The 19,111-nt window shown below is 42.7% G+C and overlaps 1 protein-coding gene across 1 annotated transcript in view; it reads left to right on the top strand.

Moving 5' to 3' along the window:
• Positions 1-18,087, top strand: part of DRD3 (dopamine receptor D3) — a 23,757-nt gene extending 5,670 nt beyond the window's left edge. The window contains exons 2-6 of the mRNA XM_015413573.1: positions 7,301-7,413; positions 10,515-10,657; positions 10,934-11,124; positions 15,100-15,436; positions 17,891-18,087. Coding sequence (XP_015269059.1) covers positions 7,301-7,413; positions 10,515-10,657; positions 10,934-11,124; positions 15,100-15,436; positions 17,891-18,087 — 981 coding nt within the window. The remainder of the gene's footprint in view (positions 1-7,300; positions 7,414-10,514; positions 10,658-10,933; positions 11,125-15,099; positions 15,437-17,890) is intronic.
• The last annotated feature ends 1,024 nt before the right edge of the window (positions 18,088-19,111 follow it).

Genomic DNA, 19,111 nt, shown 5'->3' with positions numbered 1-19,111 from the left:
TTATTATTATTATTATTATTATTATTATTATTATCATCATCATCATCTCATGGCTTTAGCAAACAGCTCCAAGAGCAGTAATCTATAAGTATTCTAGTGTGATCTAAAATATGGCACTCTGGGGGCAAGGATGCCACTTAGGGAGAATGGATGGGCTTTGCTCACCTGCCTTCCAGACTGCATGTGACTCAGCAACACCTGTAATTATGACTATCTACATGCTGCTCAGTAACTTGTTATAAACGAGTTAAATGACCTATTTACTAAGGGTGCACGCCAAAGACACCAATCTTTTTGCTTAGAACAAGTTGAGTGGCTTGATAATATTGTTAGAATTATTATAAAAGTTATGCAAAGTAACCATGACAACTGTTAGCCTTTTCTGATTTGCAATACAGTCATAAATATTCATTTGCAGTATTTATTTCCTGCATTCTTCACAAAGTGCTTACAGCTCATGTATCCAAGACTGGTCCCTTACATCTTGGTAAGAATTCCCCCCTCCCTCCCACCAGTCCTACAGATGAAATTTGCATAGAATCCTTGCACACAAAGCTAATCCACACAGTGACTTCTAGAATTATTCCAAAACGACTCTTTTCTACCTCAAAGACTAACACTCTTATTGTGCAATATGTTTCATGAACTAGAGCTCATTTCATCACACAGACAAAATGTTATGTTCATTTGACAGATTTATACACAGAACTACCAAAAACGGTTTGGTAGGAAGAGAGGTCAGAAAAGCAGTTTCCCAGGACAAGGTGCACTGCATTAGATTGCAAAGCACAGATGAAAACAAGATCCCATCAAAAGACTAAAAGATCCGCTTGGTGTGGACTATACCCACACGTTGATGAATTGGCAAAGTAGGATAATTCTGAATAGGGTTCCTAAAACTATAAGGATAAACCACTACTTTCAGTAGTGAACTAGCCATAAAAAGTCCCCACTGAGCCCAAGTCTGATTGCATCAAATCTGTATCTGAATTCCAACTCAGCAGCTCACTGGAGTCTTTTTTTGAAACTGTCTGCTGAAATAGGGCACACACAAGTTTCTGAGTGTTACCTTTGTGGAAGGAGTTTTTCTATTTTATGTGCTTTTATTCCCATCCTTCATCCATCATGTAGTTGTGTAATTGTTCAAACAATTGACTGGTTGTGTGAACTGTTCCATTTTCTGGACAGCAGTGTACAAGTCAATGATGTACTCTTACACATTGCCTCATGCTGGAAAGCCACTGGCTGCTGTACATATCAATATGCTTTCGGTTACCATTCCAAGTAAAGCTCACAATCTCTTGTCTATAATTTACTATCTATTTAACTTATAGACTGCCCTCCCCTGGAGGGCTCAGGGCAGTGTACAACATTTTAATAAATACATATATTAATCATAGTTGTATCTAAGCTGTGCTAGGGGGTGCTGGCGCACAAAATTTTAGCTACTAGCACAGATGTTTCTGCTTGTGCACACAAAATCTTCCTCCCCTCCATTGGAAACAATGGAGGATGGGGGCACCTCCTTCTGAGACCCATAGAATTGGACTCCCTGGTCCAATCTTCTTCAAACATGGGGGGATTTTTGAGGCGAGGCACCAGGAGCTATGTTGCAAATTAGTGCCTCTACCTTAAAAAACAAGCCCCCCCCGAGCCCCAGATCGATTCTCCATTATAGCTTATAGGGCCTATTGAGTATAATGGTCCCCCCCCCATAGGCTACAATGGAGCCAGGAAAAAAACTTTTGTTTTTTTGCACAACCCTATTGTGCTTTTCAGTATGATTTGTAAGTTGCCTTGAGTCACAGGGAAAAGTGGGATATAAATATCTGAATAAATAAGTAGTTTGGGAAAAGTGGGATATAAATATCTGAATAAATAAGTAGTTTGGGCAAGCAACTTCCTGTTTGTTAGGTTAGGCAGGGTTCTGACAGTGATTGTTCCTCCTCTGTTATACTTGACCTGTAATGCTGGTTGTCATATTTCACACACAAAAAAAAACCCAGTAGACTGCAAGAGTGCCCCCCCCCCATGAGCTAGTATGTTTTCTAAGGCTCAGCACAAGGTGACGGGCCAAGGCCAGGTCTACCAATATAGTGGACTGGGGTGAGTAGACCTGTTCTCTGGAAGCCAGATAAACCAATATAGTGGAAAGAGGTGGGCAGAGCTGTTCTTCGGAGGCCAGGTCAACCAATATAGTGGAAAGAAGTGGGCAGAGCTGTTCTCTGGAGGCCAGGTCTACCACTATACTGGAAAGGGACGGGTAGACCTGTTCTCTGGAGGCCAGGTCTACCAATATAGTAGACTTGGGTGGGCTCACAACTTTAATGCTACTAACTTTTTTCGCCCACGAGGTAGAATTTCTGCTCACAGCACTGTGAAGCTTAGAGGAAACACTGAATTAATCAATAATAGTTAAATTCAGTTTAAAACAGTTAAAATAGTTAAAACAATAACAATCACAACTAATTCAGATGGTGCTGGATATCAATTTATACCCTTCCCCATGAAGGGGGGGAGGGGAGGAGTAGAGGAGGCCAAGCTCAAAGACAAACCATTGCTGTCCTCAACCATAGTCCCAGCAGAACATCTCTGTCTTGCAGGCCCTGCGGAACTGCACTGAGGCCCTGGCTTTGGTGGAGAACAGCTGGATATCTTTTGGGCCAGGAATCACCAGCGCAACTGCTTCAATTCCTTGGACAGAAGCTCCCATTTGAGAGATCTATATTAGGCATTCTTGGGATTACAATACTAAACAGATTGAGTGAAAAAGACTGACCAAATAAGACTGATACCCAGAAATAGTCTGCTACAGACAGATTCAAAAGCGATATCAACAGAATACCACTGGCAGTCAGTTACAGCTCTCAGCTCAAGTCAGTCAAATGGATCATCAATGGTCTACAGCCTGACCTGGGCTTCTTTCTCATAGGCCTCAGGTGGTAGGCCTTTCCTTGCTTACGTATATGCCCCTAATCTAAAACAGCCTCTTGCCAACAGCAACATGACACCTAATAACCTAAGGGAGACATAAACTCTGGAACTGTATTCTGCAACAAAGCCAGATGCCAATCTGTCCCAATATTGCTAGGGTTGCCAACCACCAGGTAGGGCCTGGAGATCTCCTGCTATTACAACTGATCTGCGGGCAATAGAGATCAGTTCCCCCACAAAAAATGGCTCCTTTTGAGGGTAGCCTCTATGGCATTTTATCCTACTGAAGTCCCTCCCCTCCCCAAACCATGCCCTCCCCAGGCTCTACCCCCCAAAAAACAAATCTCCAGGTATTTCTGCCCCAAGTGCTGGCAACCCTAATATATTGCAAGGCTTGATAATATCCACATTTCCATTCTGCAGTGTGATAAATAAAACCACATGACAACAGTGCACTTCTGCTCTCCACATAGGACAAACAGTTTTCTGTATAAAGGGAGAAATTGACACAATTCTGACATAAAAGTGGGAGCATTCAGAAATCACTGGGAGAACACTTCACTCTCCCACAATGCTCTGTTACTGATTTAGAAGCCACCATTTCCCAACAAAATAATTTCAAAGGGCAATTCCAATGTGAAACTGTTGAATTAGAATTCATCAAGCCTCTGAATGCATTGTCTGAGGTTTGAACAATGATCTGGGGTTTCTTCTGCCATTCTAGGTGTTGATTGGTTTTGGCTAAACTAGGGAAATTAATTTTCACCAGTTACTGCTACTGAGAATGGCCTTATTTACATTTTAATTTTATACAATTATATCACATCCTGTATTTTCTGCAATTTGTAGCCCTTTTACCCTACTATCTTCAACGTTTTCCTTCATAAGTTTTACATTTCTCTGTGCCAAGGAATGGCATCTGACAAAGTGGGCTCAAATCCAAGCAAGTTTATGCAAGAAAAATCCGTTAAGTTTTTAAGGTGCCCCAAGACTACAATTGATCAACACAACTGCCCCTCTGGAACTGGAGCATAATGTTATCAAAGTCTGATTTTCTAAAGGCATGCAGTGAGAGACAAGCTATTTAGATGCAAAATCGCTCTGGGCCTGGCAAAATATTGTGGGGAGGGGTTATTGACATTCTAATAAGCATGTTCTAGTTTTATCTTTTGTTGGTTTGTTTATATCCAAGTAGCAAATTGGGGCTTTTTATATGGTACAGCAACAAATCTCTGTCTAATAACAGACTAGGACCTCTCGCTATGGTAAAGCTGGCACGAAACAAAACAATAATGAATAATGATGAGCAAATCAAACCCAGGGCTATAGAACTAATAAGGACAACTGAACAGATGATGCCTCTTTCAATCACTCATTCAAATTTACTATTTATTGTTATTATTGAAAACCAGTGACAAGCAGAGAGATCTCCCATTTCTCTGCAAGTCATTTCCATAGGCCAACAGCCAGTGCTTCATGTGATGTATCACTGAATCACGGTCCTATTTTATGTGTGTACTCAGTATTTTAAATTGCTTTCAGCTAGGCCTTCTATTGCCTCAGGAACCTTCTTTTGGTCATGGTACAACTTAGTGATTTTTTTTTTCATGAAAACCATTGAAGGTAAATTAAGCCCCTCAGAAGCCAACTCAGTGAAATAATCTGCTTCTTACCTCACAGTGCAGACTCTGTTGCCCCCCCCCCAGAGGGAATAACGGACAGACAACAGTTTGTAAGTAAACAAGGGCCACTTTATTAACTATTTAACACAACATTGCGGCAAGGGACCAGCTAAGCGAGCACGGAACAGGCAAGGCAGGTGTCACTCCCCTGACCAACCTCCTTGCCCTTTTCTCGGGCGGGTCACCCAGCTCCGGTCCAAAGCCATCGGTCTGGCTCATGACCAGCAGCCCAGCAAACTGGTCGCCACCTAGGAGCGCCTACCCCTGAAGCCTTGCAGCTTGCAGAGAGGAGCATACCCTAAGAGGTTCCCAGAGGAGGTGATCACCATTCCCCACCCTGGACTTTGGAAATCCGAAGGCAGTTCCTGATGACCCCCCTGTTCCCTAATGGGGAAAATGCCATAAGGTGCTCACCGGTTCCGGTTTCTTGCCCGCATCAACCTGCCAAGTGACCAGCCTATTTAGGTGTCAACCCACCACCAACTATTCCCTCCACTGCTCCCAGTGCAAGGTAGGCAAAGACACCTCCACCCATTCAGCCAATATTGGGTAAAAGCGAAAAATTCCTACCTGGCCCCAATAGGCAACCGGCCGTAGCCTACACTAAGAACAGGGCAGGAGGGTGGGCGAGCACGTCGGAGCAACTCTCCTCTGGCGGGAGCAGAGCCAGGTGGCTTATCCAAGCTGGCTCCGCCCCCTGCCCATGTCACGATGCAAGGCATCATGGCTGTTGCTGCCCGCCTTCCTCGGGGCGGCAAAACAGCCCCCGGCAACCAGCGGCGTTGCCGGGTCGCCCGGAGCTTCATTCTTAAAAGGCAGATTAACAGAATTGCATAAGAGGGAAAGTAATGGATTTAGGCCCCGGTCACACGGGCCAGATAACGCGGGGTGGGGGGGAGGCATGGCTTTTCATGCCGGAGCAATTTAACACGCCAGAACGTGATCAGATGCTGCAGCAGCAAAGTGGGGTTTTGTTTGTTGGCACGCGTCAACACGGCAAGAGGAGCACACTTGAGCGATCACACATAGGTATTCCATCTTTGGGCGGATGCTACGGGTTGGCGATGGGTGTGCTACACTTCCCAGATGTGTCCTTGTGATCGCGCCCGTATACTCCGCCTGACATTCATGCATGTGAACAGGGCCTTGGATAGGTATTTTCTTTGAAAAGTTTCTTTGCTCGCAAAAATTGGGAGGAGATGGAATCCAGTATCAAAGAAATCACATTTTCAGGAAAGTAGTATAGGCTGAACAAACCCCCACTAACTGGCTGAAAAACAGATCCTCTGAGAGGTTGTGGATTCCTAAGGTCCAAAGTGAGTGAGGGCCTAGTCATATACATTGGTACCTATCCTTACTTACAAGAGCAGTTAAGAATCTTTCCCCTCACACCCTTGTAGAGTTCTCAGCAGCTCAGGAAATAAACTCAAAACTCTGTGGTTAAAGTCGTCACAGGTTTGGATCCCATAATTTCTATCAGTGGAAAAGAACTTCTTTGCTCCTCTTCTGCCATTACATCCCGAAATGATTTCTGAAATGCTACTGCTGATGGACAGGAAACCTCAGGAACAGCATGTGGGAGGAGGGAGTCTGAAGTCTGCAGTATGAGGGAACAAATCAGTGAAAATCAGCCCTCCTTTCTGTTGGCAAAAATTGTTTCCATAGGACCCAAGGCTCAGTGTTTCATAGTGTGAATTAAGTGTAAGCCTGTGTTAATTTAGTACCTCATGGTACAATCCTAAATCGAGTCACATCCTTCCAAATCCATTGAAATCAATAGGCGTAGAAGGGTGTAATGCATTTTAGGAGGGCACAGCAAATGGTCTGATTGCCTTTACTGTGATGGGACTGACTGCACTCATCTACTTTCTGCTCCCTGCTGCATTTCCATGAGTACTCCCAATGATTTGATTTTGTGCTAGGACAAGCTTGCTTTATGTTCTGAACAGAAGAGTCACTCTGCAGTCTTTGTAGAAATCAGTCTGTCTCCTGTTTCCTCTCTACCTAACCGGACTACTGAAGCAGCACACAGTGAGAAAGGAAATATGGGGGGGGGACTTTAGAATTTAGGAGCTTTCATTTAAGATGGGCACAAGCTACTCTGTTTAGGATTGTACTGTATGTTTATCCAGGTCTTTAGCCATTATCCTCTAGAATCCATCCTTTTCTTCCAACAATAGTGTGTGATGTGGCTCAAAGTTCAAGAAATCGGGATGTTGGTATGACAGAAATCTAGGCAAGATGGCAGTCCCCTCCCCTTCTGATTATCCTATAAACAACAAATCAACAGCTAAAACTTTTATTTGTTGTGCCACATACCTATTCCTTATTCCTTATCTACATGCTATATCAGATGCAATTCAGTTTCCATAGCATTTACTTTGTTGTGATATTGCAGAATAGAATTTTTAAAATTCCAGTTTCCCCTGCTTATTATTTTCCCCACTTGCCTTCATCAGTGGGAAGGATGGTCCCTACATTTTCCTTTCACTTTTGTGATGGTGTGGGCAAGCCTCTCAAGTGCTATATGGCAGAACAGGGTTTTTTGGTCTGTGACACAGAGAATAACCATATTTGTCTCTCAAAAGGTCCGTGAGATGTTTGTTCAGTAATTTCACTACTCTGTGGAGGAAGCTGTCACTGCTGCATATTAGTCTTCATTTCACTTTGTGATTAATATTCAGGTGACGGGAGGAGTTTGGAATTTCAGCCGTGTCTGCTGTGACATATTTGTAACCATGGACGTAATGATGTGCACAGCCAGCATTTTGAATCTCTGTGCTATCAGCATTGACAGGTAAGAACTAAAGAGTCATGATAGTAAGGTAGGATGGGAGGTGGAGATTTTCTGATATTGGGGGAACAGGTTGAAGTTGAATGTGCTAGGCTTATTATGTAGTAAAGACGGCTTATTGAGCGCCATGTCACACCTTTGCCAAAACTTGACAAGCCAAGTCTTAGTTCAAGTTTTAGTTGATATGGACTGCTTTGTATAAGAAGCAGGGCCTTTTCTGTTTTAGCTTTGGTCCTCTGGAATACTCATCTGCAGGATACATGTCTACCTTCCTTTGGGATTTTCTGCATGCTTGAGTTGCTCCTTATTTTCTTGGGAGTCAATCCAAAAGCACTGGAATCAGTTTGGGCCTGGTTCCTCTACACGCCTGCACTCCCTCTGTGTTTTCACAGTTGTGGAGCCAGATTATTTTCTTCCACACATGGCTTAAATAATGAGGATTTTCAAGGGAGGGTGCTGTCGTCATCAGTGGCATCACAGTAACACACACACCCTTTATTTTTTGTGCATGCTTATATATCGAAATCATAGCTGCATTTTTTTAAAAAGGCACTAAAATATCAATATATCAATGTACTGCTGTAATGATAGGTTAAGCAGATTCCCTGAATTCCCAGTTTTCATTTTTAAAAATTAAGTCTCTAGCTCCTTCACTTGTGGAGATATGCCTTTCCCCTTGTATCTCCATGATATAAGCCTGTCTTCAGGGCAGGGGAGGAGGAGAGGGAGTGATTTGATGCAGACAACAGTCCAATCAAGAGTCAGCATAGTGTAGTGGTTAAGAGCAGCGGACTCTCATCAGGAGAACTGGGTTTAATCCCCCACTCCTCCTCCACATGTAGCCTGCTGGGTTCTCTCAGAACTCTCTCAGCCCCACCTACCTGACAAGGTGCCTGTTGTGGGGAGAGGAAGGGAAGAAGATAGTAAGCTGCTTTGAGTCTCCTTAGGGCAGAGGAAAGTGGGATATAAAAACTCCTCTTCAATCATCAAAAAGTGGGATGGAGGTGCATGGGAGTGCATAGGAATCTGTGGGAGTACATAGGACAAAGAAAACCAACAGAAACATTACACATGAGGAAAAAGGCACCTCAGAATCAGCTTCCAGGAAAAGATTGGGGTGAAAGTGGTGTCAAAAGAAATGGAAAAACTAACAGAAAAAAAGAAATGAAAATTAAAGGCACAAAAATATGTGCAGAAATCAGGTGGTAAACTGAACCAGTTTTGCACAAAAAATGCCCCCCCCCCCAAAAAAGACAACCATGGGGGAAATCCCTTTTTGTCACTGTTTTGTAAACAAAGATGGTGCTGATTGGGGTGCCTTTGGGATTTACTTAGGGTTGCCAACCTCCAGGTGGTGGCTGGAGATCTCCCGCTATTAAAACTGATGTCCAGGTGACAGAGATCAGTTCACCTGAAGAAAATGGCCACTTTGGAAGGTGAACTGTATGGCACTATGCCCCAGTGAAGTCTCCCCCCCCAAACCCCACCCTCCTCAGGCTCCACCCCCACATCTCCAGGTATTTTCCAATGCAGACCTGGCAACCCTGGATTTACTTCTTTTTCTGCTGTAAGACTTTTGCTGATTTTTTAATATTAGGATTTTTTAAAAAATGTATATTACACTATAATATTGTTTGGATGCTTTTATTTTATGCTGCCTTTTGAATGTACTAAATTGAAACGCTGTATTTATTTTTTTTAAACTCAATATATTGTGAAATTGTTCTGACATGTATCACACATCAACTTCCCAACTTGTATCTTTGTAGCAGAATAAGTCCAGGGAATGATCAATGGGCCTGTGATTGTTTTTATAGTTTTGAAGCAAAGCAGATCTCAGAGGCAAATTACACGTTACTTGTGTACGCAAGTAATATTAATTTTTGTTGTATTACTTTTTAAAAATTGTATCACAGATTTCAGTTGTACTGATGTCCAGGATATCTAAAAAATAGCATTTAAAATCACGAGAAAAAAATAAATCTAGACAATACAATTCTAAAAAACCACACCAAGATCTAAAAATCGTAGATTAAAAATACAATCCTAAAAGAAGATAACACTGTTCTGTGGGACTGTACTAATCCTAAACAGTTACACCCTTCTAAATCCATTGACTTTAATGGACTTAAAAGGCTGTAACTTTTTAGGATTGCACTGTAAAGCTCTAATAAATAACAAAATTGCTGCCTGGCATTTAAAAGAAACCAAGGTTAGCACCAGGTGACTATGTCAGGAAAGGCATTCCATAGAATCTAGAGCAATTGCTCTCTCCCTTTTATTTTATTTTTAATGAGGAGCCGTCTTCAGACTCTCTGGTTTTTCAAGAGAAGCAGCAGCATAGAAGGAAGAGGGCATATATCTCTTTCCCCATTTCTATTTCCCTGCTTAGAATCATCCCAGCTGTTTCCCCCATGGGGTCCAGATGGGTGATTTTGAGCAGGCAAATGGTCAGTGAAGAAGAGTTAAGCACTCACGAATCCACTCAAAATTGCTGTCTTTGAAGGCTGATTTTATATTATTTTATATTGCTAACTCCTAAGTGTATTTCCTTGAATCCATCATTTACCCCTCTGTCTGGCCAGTTCCTACCATGCAGCCTGAGGTCACTTCCCTAGATGGGAACAACTTCTACACAATGTGACTTGAAGCGGCCACAGCTTGGTTGTTGATCTGCTCCCACAGCCCCTAACAGACACAACATAGACACACAAACACACAGGCGAAGAAAGCATCAGTCTCCTACCCTCGTTAGTTGACTAGGCTAAGCCTTTATTTCACTTCCCATTAGCTGTAAGTAACTATCTACTTCTCTGTTGTTCTTTTCTGTCCCTTCTTCACTCTCTTTCCCACTCTGCTTGTCTTGTTCATCTCTATAATTTAATCCCACATTCTTCTTTCCGCTCTCCACTATTATTTCCAACATATTTCTTCTGTTCTTGTGGCACTCTCTTGCATTATGATCACAACATTCTCTTCCCTTCTTCATTTCCTCTCTCTCTCTCTCTGTCACACACACACACACACACTTCCTCCTTTCCCATACACTTCCTGTAACAACGGCCTCTCCATCACCCTTCCATTGGAGTCGGTTCACCTTGCAGATATACTGCAGTGGTTATGCCTGTTCATTATCAGTACAGCACAGGGCCCAGCTCTTGCAGGAGGGTCTCCGTTATGATTGCAATGGTCTGGCTGCTGGCATTTGCTGTTTCCTGCCCTCTTCTCTTTGGCTTCAACACCACAGGTAATGTAACAGTATCTTGAAATACAAGCTTTATCATCAAAGATTGGTGTCTACTGTTGTGATTTGAAACAATTAATATTCAGTGCTTTGACGGTTCAGGCTCTTCTTTGCTCAGACATTACTTAACTGTGGAAAGCTGAGAAACTGCAGATCCTGAGCTTCATTTTAGGAGCTTAATTTCTATCAATAAACTTATAGGATTGCCCTAAGATGCAGCCTATACTGTATACCAAGCAATTTTCATGGTTTCTGAAGTTGTGCCCTCTCTCTCTTCAGAAGATCCCAGTATTTGTTCCATATCCAATCCCAACTTTGTTATCTACTCTTCTGTGGTGTCCTTCTATCTTCCCTTCTTGGTTACCCTGCTGCTATATGTCCGGATTTACATCGTGCTGAGGCAAAGACAACGGAAGCGAGTCCTCACAAGACAAGGCAGTCAGCGTGTCAAAGCCTGTTATAAACAGCAAGTACGGCCATGCACTAACTTGTCAAAGCAGGGCTTCCAAAATGGTACAGAACTGTGTCCCTCTTTCAATACTGGTTAGATTTTCTGACCCTACCCCAAATTATTGGTTGTCAGATCCCACCCTGGATGACCCCTCTGCTATTCACTTCCAGTACTCCCAGCTTCTAGCTCCCCATTGTATTACTTTATCCTTCCTTCCCCCATTGCCTCCCTTGCCTCGCTCAGTCACTCTATGGGTACTGTACATTTCAGCTCTCATCTGTTTGGCTCATAACAGTCACTGCTAGTGTACCATACACAATCCCCTCTTACTCAGTTTGAATATTTTGTCAAATGGTGACCTGCATGCTCACTGAAATTCAGTCTGAATGTCCCACTGCTTCATTCTGCCCTTATACAGGGACAGGAGTTGAGACATGTTGCCATGAAAAAGAAAGCACCTCAATTTTCTGAACTGCAATCCTCTGGGTGTGTAAATACTTATTTGATGAGGACTCAAAGAATGAAAATTGTAGACTGTGTACCTATAATTTCACTCTGTCTCAATAGAGTGTGGCATTAGTCTGCAGAAAATACAACAGGATAGTAATCTTTCTGAGTAGTGTTTTAGATTCTTGAACACCCACGAAGCTGCCTTGGGTCACTATTCTCTCCTCAATGGCTTTCCAGAGTCTCAGGGAGAGGTCTTTCACAGCACCTCCTACCTGAGCCTCTTAAGTTGAAGTCGGATGGGATGTTTTAAGAGAGCTGGAATGATATAACATAAGGCCACACTAGATGTTTCCATTTTAAAAAAGGAAAAGTTGCTGATAGCACTAGAATCAGGAGGAGAGAAATGGTAGTGGGAAGCTTGCTTGTAATTTTCCCGTGACCACTTCCTCCCTCAAAATTAGGCTTTTCCATCTGCAATGATGAGAATGCCCATATCATCTCTCCTGAAGAAGGCAAGGGAGACAGGGGAGTGATTTGAAGCAGAAAGATGGCTAAAAGGGGAAGGGTTAAGTAGACCAGCTCTGTCTACCATTCTTCCACTGCTGATCACAGCATCCTGCAGCTGTTTTTCATTTTTTTAAAAAAATAGGAGATGGATACATGCATCTCTCATCTAACATGCAGTTTAGTCTTAAACAGTCAATGCCTATGGCATATTCAGTCATTTCCTGTGTCTCCCAGGCTTCTAGGTCCATTAAATAATAGATCTGTTCTTAATGAAAGAGCAACCTGTGGAAACTCATGCGATTCCTTCACTTCAGGGTTTTAGAAGAATGACTGTCAAAACTGTAATTTCCATGGTTTTTTTTTTATAATGGGATTATACATATTTAATGTATACATACATACAAGCTGTTTTGCTTTAGTATGTAGGCTGGTTTGCTCTTTAATTAGTTAGGTTTCTACAATGGATCCAAACCACTACACAGACCTTGTGAGAACCAAATAAGGACTGCCAGTCTTCCCCACTTCCCCTTCACAGCTCCCCAGAGTTTAATCCTAGAGTCACAGGACTCATGTGGTGGAATAACCAAATGGGCTGAGAGGCTGCTGTGGGGGAGGGGGCATAATCACTCCCTTCTTCCCCTTCCATCAGCTGAGCCGCACTCACTGCAGAGGCAGGAGGGAATGATTTTGCCCCTGTCTCACACCACACACACACGGCAACCTTCTCACCTGTGTGACTGTTACTCCACAGGAATCCTGCAATCCTGGGAATAAACTTTCCCAGGTCAGAAATGGCTGCTGTGGGGAATGGAAGATCAGCAACCTTCAACACCACCTGCCAACAGATTGTGAGATCCAAACCAATATATTGTTAGGTGCCCTAGGCTCTGAAAAGTAAAGGTAGGATACAAATATTTTAAATAAAAGGAATGGCCAGTCATGACACAAGCAATGATGGCTTTATCGTGCTTATTTCAAATATTTGGGGGGAAATAACAAAAACTTACCATCTGTCTCCTAACAGGAATGACTCCATTCTGCAGTAACAAGCTTTAGGAAAAGAAATTACTTTCCTTAAAACCACTAATGTTATTAGTTACTTTGGGGAGCAGATATTTTATTTATTAGTTAAGATTTGTAACCCTAAATGGGATTAATGAGACAGCATAAATCTCCATTGGGATCACAGATGATCATTAGCATTTTCATAGAGCTCATGACCAAGATAGCTCAGGCAGTCAGAGTTTTAAAAGTACACGTAGTAGGGCTGCCAAGTGGTGGCGGGTGGCGGGTAAACCCCCGCTTTGGAGGCCCGATTTCCACCACCGCGGAATCAGGCCCCGGGGGAACCCCACCCCCGCGTGCGCGTCACCAGGAAGTGACGTGGGCACGCCAGGCACGCTGGGGGCGGGGCCACAGCCATACAAGGGAAAACTCTATGGTTTTCCCTTATATGGCCGTGGCCCTGCCCCCAGTGTGCCTGGTGTCCTTCCATCACTTCCGGGTGACATGTGTGCGGCACGCGCGAAGCACGCGCACGCACAAGACACCGGCTGGGAGCCCCCCGCTCCCGGCGAAGATACACTTGGCAACCCTAACACGTAGCCTCAACTGTTAATTTGGGTTATGACTAATCCTTCTCACTGCTAATTTCAGTGGAGCCATACATTCTTTAGAATGCAAGTGTTCTAATATCAGGTCTTCTAAGCCTGCCCCAATGAGAGCTGCCACACAACGGTATCAGTGCCAATAATTCTGCCCTGCAGCTTTCATGCTGTACAAATACTCTAGGTCCCCTACTTCAATATACTGCCAGCTGTGCAGTTTTTACAACATTGTGGAAATAAAATGAAGGTATAAAGCTTCACTCCACTGGCTGGAAGCTTCTGACTTCACAATAAGCACAAGCTTGGTATGGACACCATTTCATGATAGATAATTCCAGATGGGTAGCCATGTTAGGCCACAGCACAGAGACAAAACAGATGCCCAGTGTCTAGATGTGATGATGCAAGCTTAATGAAAGCTTATGCTGCAATGAATTGTTAGTCTTTAAAGTGCCACTGGACTGCTGTTTTATTTATCTGAAGGACTGTCTTCAACCATATGTTTCTGCCCAGGAATTAAGATCATAGTGAGAACCCTTCATGACTATCTCATCAATCAAATAAACTTGTTTTGTGGGTACATGAGAGAAGGCCTTTTGAATGGCAGCCCCGTGATTATAGAACAACCTCTCCAGGGAGGCTGGTTGGATTTGCATCCTGTTCTCTGGTTGTGAACAGAGACCTCTTTTTTTGACAATCAGTTTGATAGTTCATCCATCTGTTCCTCAGTGTTTACAGGTTGGTTTTACTATATTCCTTACAGCACAATTGGCTTTTCACATGCATTCTCACACAGCCCGATAGAGCTCTATTAATTGTTTAAATAGACAATTAAATCACTCATCCAACCACTCACAAATCATATAGATCAGCCATCAGTGAAGGCCCTTTGCTGTCCATCTACAAAGTCCTTAGTGGAGCTAATGGCTACAGATCAGTTTGAATCGGCAGTGTCTTTGCATAAGTATAGTTTTGGGAGAACCTAACACAAATCGATTTGGCAGGCATTTCTAGCTGCTCATCATGAACCACACAGACTGAGTGATTTGTTCACATCTGATCACCACTCTCAGATACAGTCAGTTTGAGAATTAAATGTGTTTGTGGCAAAATGTGCAGTTTCCCTGGATAAGTAGCATCCCTACTCCCCGTCAAGTTCATTGAATGCCCCTGAATTCTCGCATTACAGGAGAGGAAGAAAAGCGTTCTCTCTCTCTCCATGTTCTCCAGACCATGCATAATTGTATCCTGTCACCGCTTAGTCATCTTTTTTCTAAACTAAAACTTCCCCAACTCTTTTACCTTTGCTTTTATTGATTGAACCCATTCACCTAGGTATTGAAAAGGAAGGGCTTGTCAGAGCCTTCTTCTATGAGGCGTCATAGATCATAAATGTGTTCCTGTCTTGACTGTGGCCTCTTGTTTTTCAGCAACATACAGAGATAAAAGCTTTACACCAGAGGCCTCCGGATGCCCTCTCATGTTGCTTGCAGCTGAAGAGTTCTGACCAGAAACTGTCTACTGAAAAGAAGCCTCTGACACCAACTGAATTGCAGCAATACTGCAGTTTCTGTCATGAAGCTTCCATCTCCACTGTGGAGGATAAAGAGGCTATTGACCTGAAGATCAGGAGGAAAACCTCCTGCTTAGAAGTGCGCAAACTCAACAATGGCCAAACGGCAACCTCCTTGAGACTTCCATCCCAGCAGCATCGGATAATACAGCTCCGAGAGAGGAAGGCCACCCAAATGCTAGCTATAGTTCTGGGTAAGTAGAGACATTTCCTCCCCCTCGAAAGAGCAGTTTGCAGAGCAATTAAGGCTCAAAGGAGATGGTGCAAGGGAGACATGCATTACAGCTTCCTAACTTGTTTTTAATGGCAAGCTGCTGTGGATTTGGTTGAAAGAGGAGTGTGGTGAGCTAAGTAACTCTCATCTGCTTTCCTACTCAAAGCTGATACACAGCTCCTTTTCCACCCATGGGGAAAACAATATGGGTATTGTGTGTTTTCTGCTATAGGTTGAAAAACAGCTTGTAAGGGCAGAAACAGCAGGCATGGAAGTAATAATGCAGCCTTTTCTCCATGCAGTTCTGACTTTTAAAAAATTGGGTGACTTTACATACATCTTCTATGCAAAATCTATATTGGATAAACTCACATAAATGCTTGCAAATTTGAATTCAAAAGAATAAAGAAAAACCCCTACTGCATCAAAGCAAGGATCTGTTATGGAGTTTCTGCCACCTGTGTGTGTGTGTGTGTGTGTGGTCATTGCTTAAAACAGGCACTTGGAAACCAGAAGTCTGCCTGTTTCAAAGCAATGCATTACCCATGAGGCTTTATGAAGATGAATCAGTCTTTTCAATTATGATTCTGCACAGGTACCCATCTTCTGACCAAAGAGGTCAGAAGTTTATTTATTTCATGTCTTGGTGAAAATCTTCTGCTCTAGCCAATGATCCCTCAGGGTTGCCTTTTAAGAACTTTATTTTAAATTGCCCTAGTTATCTTTGAACAGATAAAATAAACATCACAATCATAGTGAAAACACTAGAATACATAAATGAGATTATAAATAAGGATGCATATATGTCATCCTTTCTCCTACCTACCATTTTAAAATGCAGTTTCTAAAGTTCTTAACAAGTCTTTTCAGAAAAGATAAGAGATTCTCACCATAAACCAGGTCTATGTGATTCAGGATTTTAAGGTGTGCCCCGTCTCTAGTTCCAGCTCCTGCCAACCTAGCAGTTCGAAAGCAAGAAATTGCAAGTAGATAAATAGGTACCACTTTGGTGGGAAGGTTCTGTGCGCCTTGGTGTTTAGTCATGCCAGCCACATGACCACGGAGACGTCTTCAGACAGCACTGGCTCTTCGGCTTTGAAACGGAGATGAGCACCGCAACCCTAGAGTCGGATTCGACTGGCTTTCGAGCAAGGGATCCTTTACCTTTACCTTTATCTTATGTAGACATAAGTACATGAGCCTCACATGACTTTATTCAACTGTCTGATTTGTTCTCTCCAAAGGCATGATGTTAGACACCTCTGAGCGCTCCAAAGAATAATTGTTGCAATCTCAGTTCCATTTGTTCTAGGATTTATTCTGGGCATAAAGCCATCGATTCATATGTCATTCTTCTCAATTCCGAAAATTATAAATTAGCTAGGACAGTGAAAAATGCACTTTTGCAGATTTACACAAAAACCTAAAAGCAAACTCTGAGGCTTACTATGTCAAAACACAAAACGTTAAAATCCACTACAGATCCCTCTAATCCAGTTTCCTGTATCCTACTGTGGTCAACAAGCTATCACAGACCGCTTTCACTATGCCCCTCCCAGGCGACTGGTATTCAGTGAGATACTGCTTTGGAAGATTGTCTGTCATGGCTAATAGCTGGTGATAGATTGTCCCCTGTAAACGTTAGGGATAGTTCACTTAGCTAAGTCAGATTTTTTTAAAATATGTCAGTTATGGTTGTGTGGTTGCTTCACCATGCATTTAGGTTGATCTTAACCCCACATTTTACTGTGCCACTCTGCGCTGAAAGCAGGCTGATGAGTGGCTCTAGAAGAGCATTTAATAGTTGACACTAAACAAAGCCTTTGGAAGTACATTCGGTAATTCAAGTGTAAAAGTAATGTGTGTGCTCTGTTTTTAAATCATTCTCTTCCACTTTTACTCCTCCTTCAAGAACATCCACACATGAGCACAAATCTATGGCATTTGTTTTTATCCTGTCCTTCCTCCAAGTAGCTCATGGCCACGTGGTTCTACTCTCCTCCATTTCATGATCAGAACAACCCTCTGAGTGTCATTCTAAGGCAGAATGTTACATCCCTTTAAGCCTACTGCCTTCAGTGGACTTAGAAAGGCATAACTCCACTGTGGAGGATGACACTGTCAGTGAGTTTCATGGCAGAGTGGGGGATTTGAACCTGCCTTTCCCCAGTTCTGGTCCAACGCTCTGCCATTCTACCACGTTGGTTCTAAGAAACAGCCAAAAGAATCTGAAAGGGTGAATGGCAATCACGATACCTCCACTGTAATGCAAAACTCTGCAGAGTTTTGTTCACCATGTACTTTCAATGTGCCAGTCTGATCATCTGAGTTAGCTCACAGGAGGGTGACTTGGGATATGCAATTTGTGTGAGGAAGAATTTAGAGCTGGGCTGAGCAAAAGTAATGATGAACTCTCATTCTCTTTTAATCCTAGGGACGTTCATAGTCTGCTGGCTGCCATTCTTCTTAACACATATATTGAACACCCACTGCCAAGCCTGTCACATCTCCCCAGAATTGTATGGAGCCACTATATGGCTTGGCTATGTAAACAGTGCCCTCAACCCCATCATCTATACCACCTTCAACAGCGAGTTCCGCAAAGCTTTCCTCAAGATCTTGTATTGCTGAATGCTTGGAGAGTGACATAACATTACCTTCCAGGTGTCAGACATCAATTTTGTCAGACACCAATGAACCAGAGGAAGAGAGAACATGGGACTTTTCTTCTCTCCCAGTTCCATGGGTTTACTCCAGCAATGCTTCTACAACAATAATAGTCATGTGTCCTATGTTAAATATCGATGCTGAAAGGATTCACATGAGCTATGAGTATTTTTTATAAACATCCATTACAAGTCATTCCAGACAGTTCCAGGATGCACCAGTGTTGTTCCAGCACATGGAACTTTAAAGGGGCAAAGTTCTATGAACTTTTCATCCAAGGGATATGTATCATATTGTGAACAATTCTGAAAAGATTCCTATAGGAATTGCTGGAAAGCAGGGGAAACTGAAGCATTTAACACCCAGTATTTGAGGTATAGCACATCCATTAGCTGCAACAGCAAGATTTCAACCAATGTGAATTGTATAGCAGAATATGATTGCACTCAATTCTGCCCATTACTGTGTATCAAAACATATCATGCCAATCAGCAGGCCACATGCAGTCTTGGAGGTGGATTCCATTCACTGAAATAGCCTCACTTACATTTTTACGAACTCTCTACTGGAGAACTATAGATACTGCCAAGTAGATAAAGCAAAAAGAGCAGCTTTAACAACACTAATGCTTGAGATGTAATTTAATTTTTTGAAACACCACATATTTGCAGCATACACCTTCCTTGGAAATATATCCAACCAATTTCAGTGGGTCTTCTAAGTACTGTATTTATGACTAGGGTGCTAGGAAAAGGTATTTTATGCTAGGATTATATGGATCTAACTGAAAAGAAGCTCCCCAGATGTGGTTTGTTCCAATAATCTTGGAAGTAGTTTTCAAGATGGAAATAGTTGTGCCACAGATATGTACAGAGAATTTTGAGTGAAAATAGAAAATGGTTCTCCTTTTCAGTCCCAAAAGTTCAGTAGGATGGGGCTGCATGCCAAAAGCAGCAAGTGTTGCATATTTGTTTCCAACACAAGGCTC

The sequence above is a fragment of the Gekko japonicus genome, unplaced genomic scaffold (assembly GCF_001447785.1).
Source record: "Gekko japonicus isolate JY-2015 unplaced genomic scaffold, Gekko_japonicus_V1.1 scaffold273, whole genome shotgun sequence".
In the NCBI taxonomy this organism is placed as follows: domain Eukaryota; kingdom Metazoa; phylum Chordata; class Lepidosauria; order Squamata; family Gekkonidae; genus Gekko; species Gekko japonicus.
The sequence above is the reverse complement of the archived record's forward strand: the minus strand, read 5'-3'. Positions and strand labels throughout refer to the sequence as shown.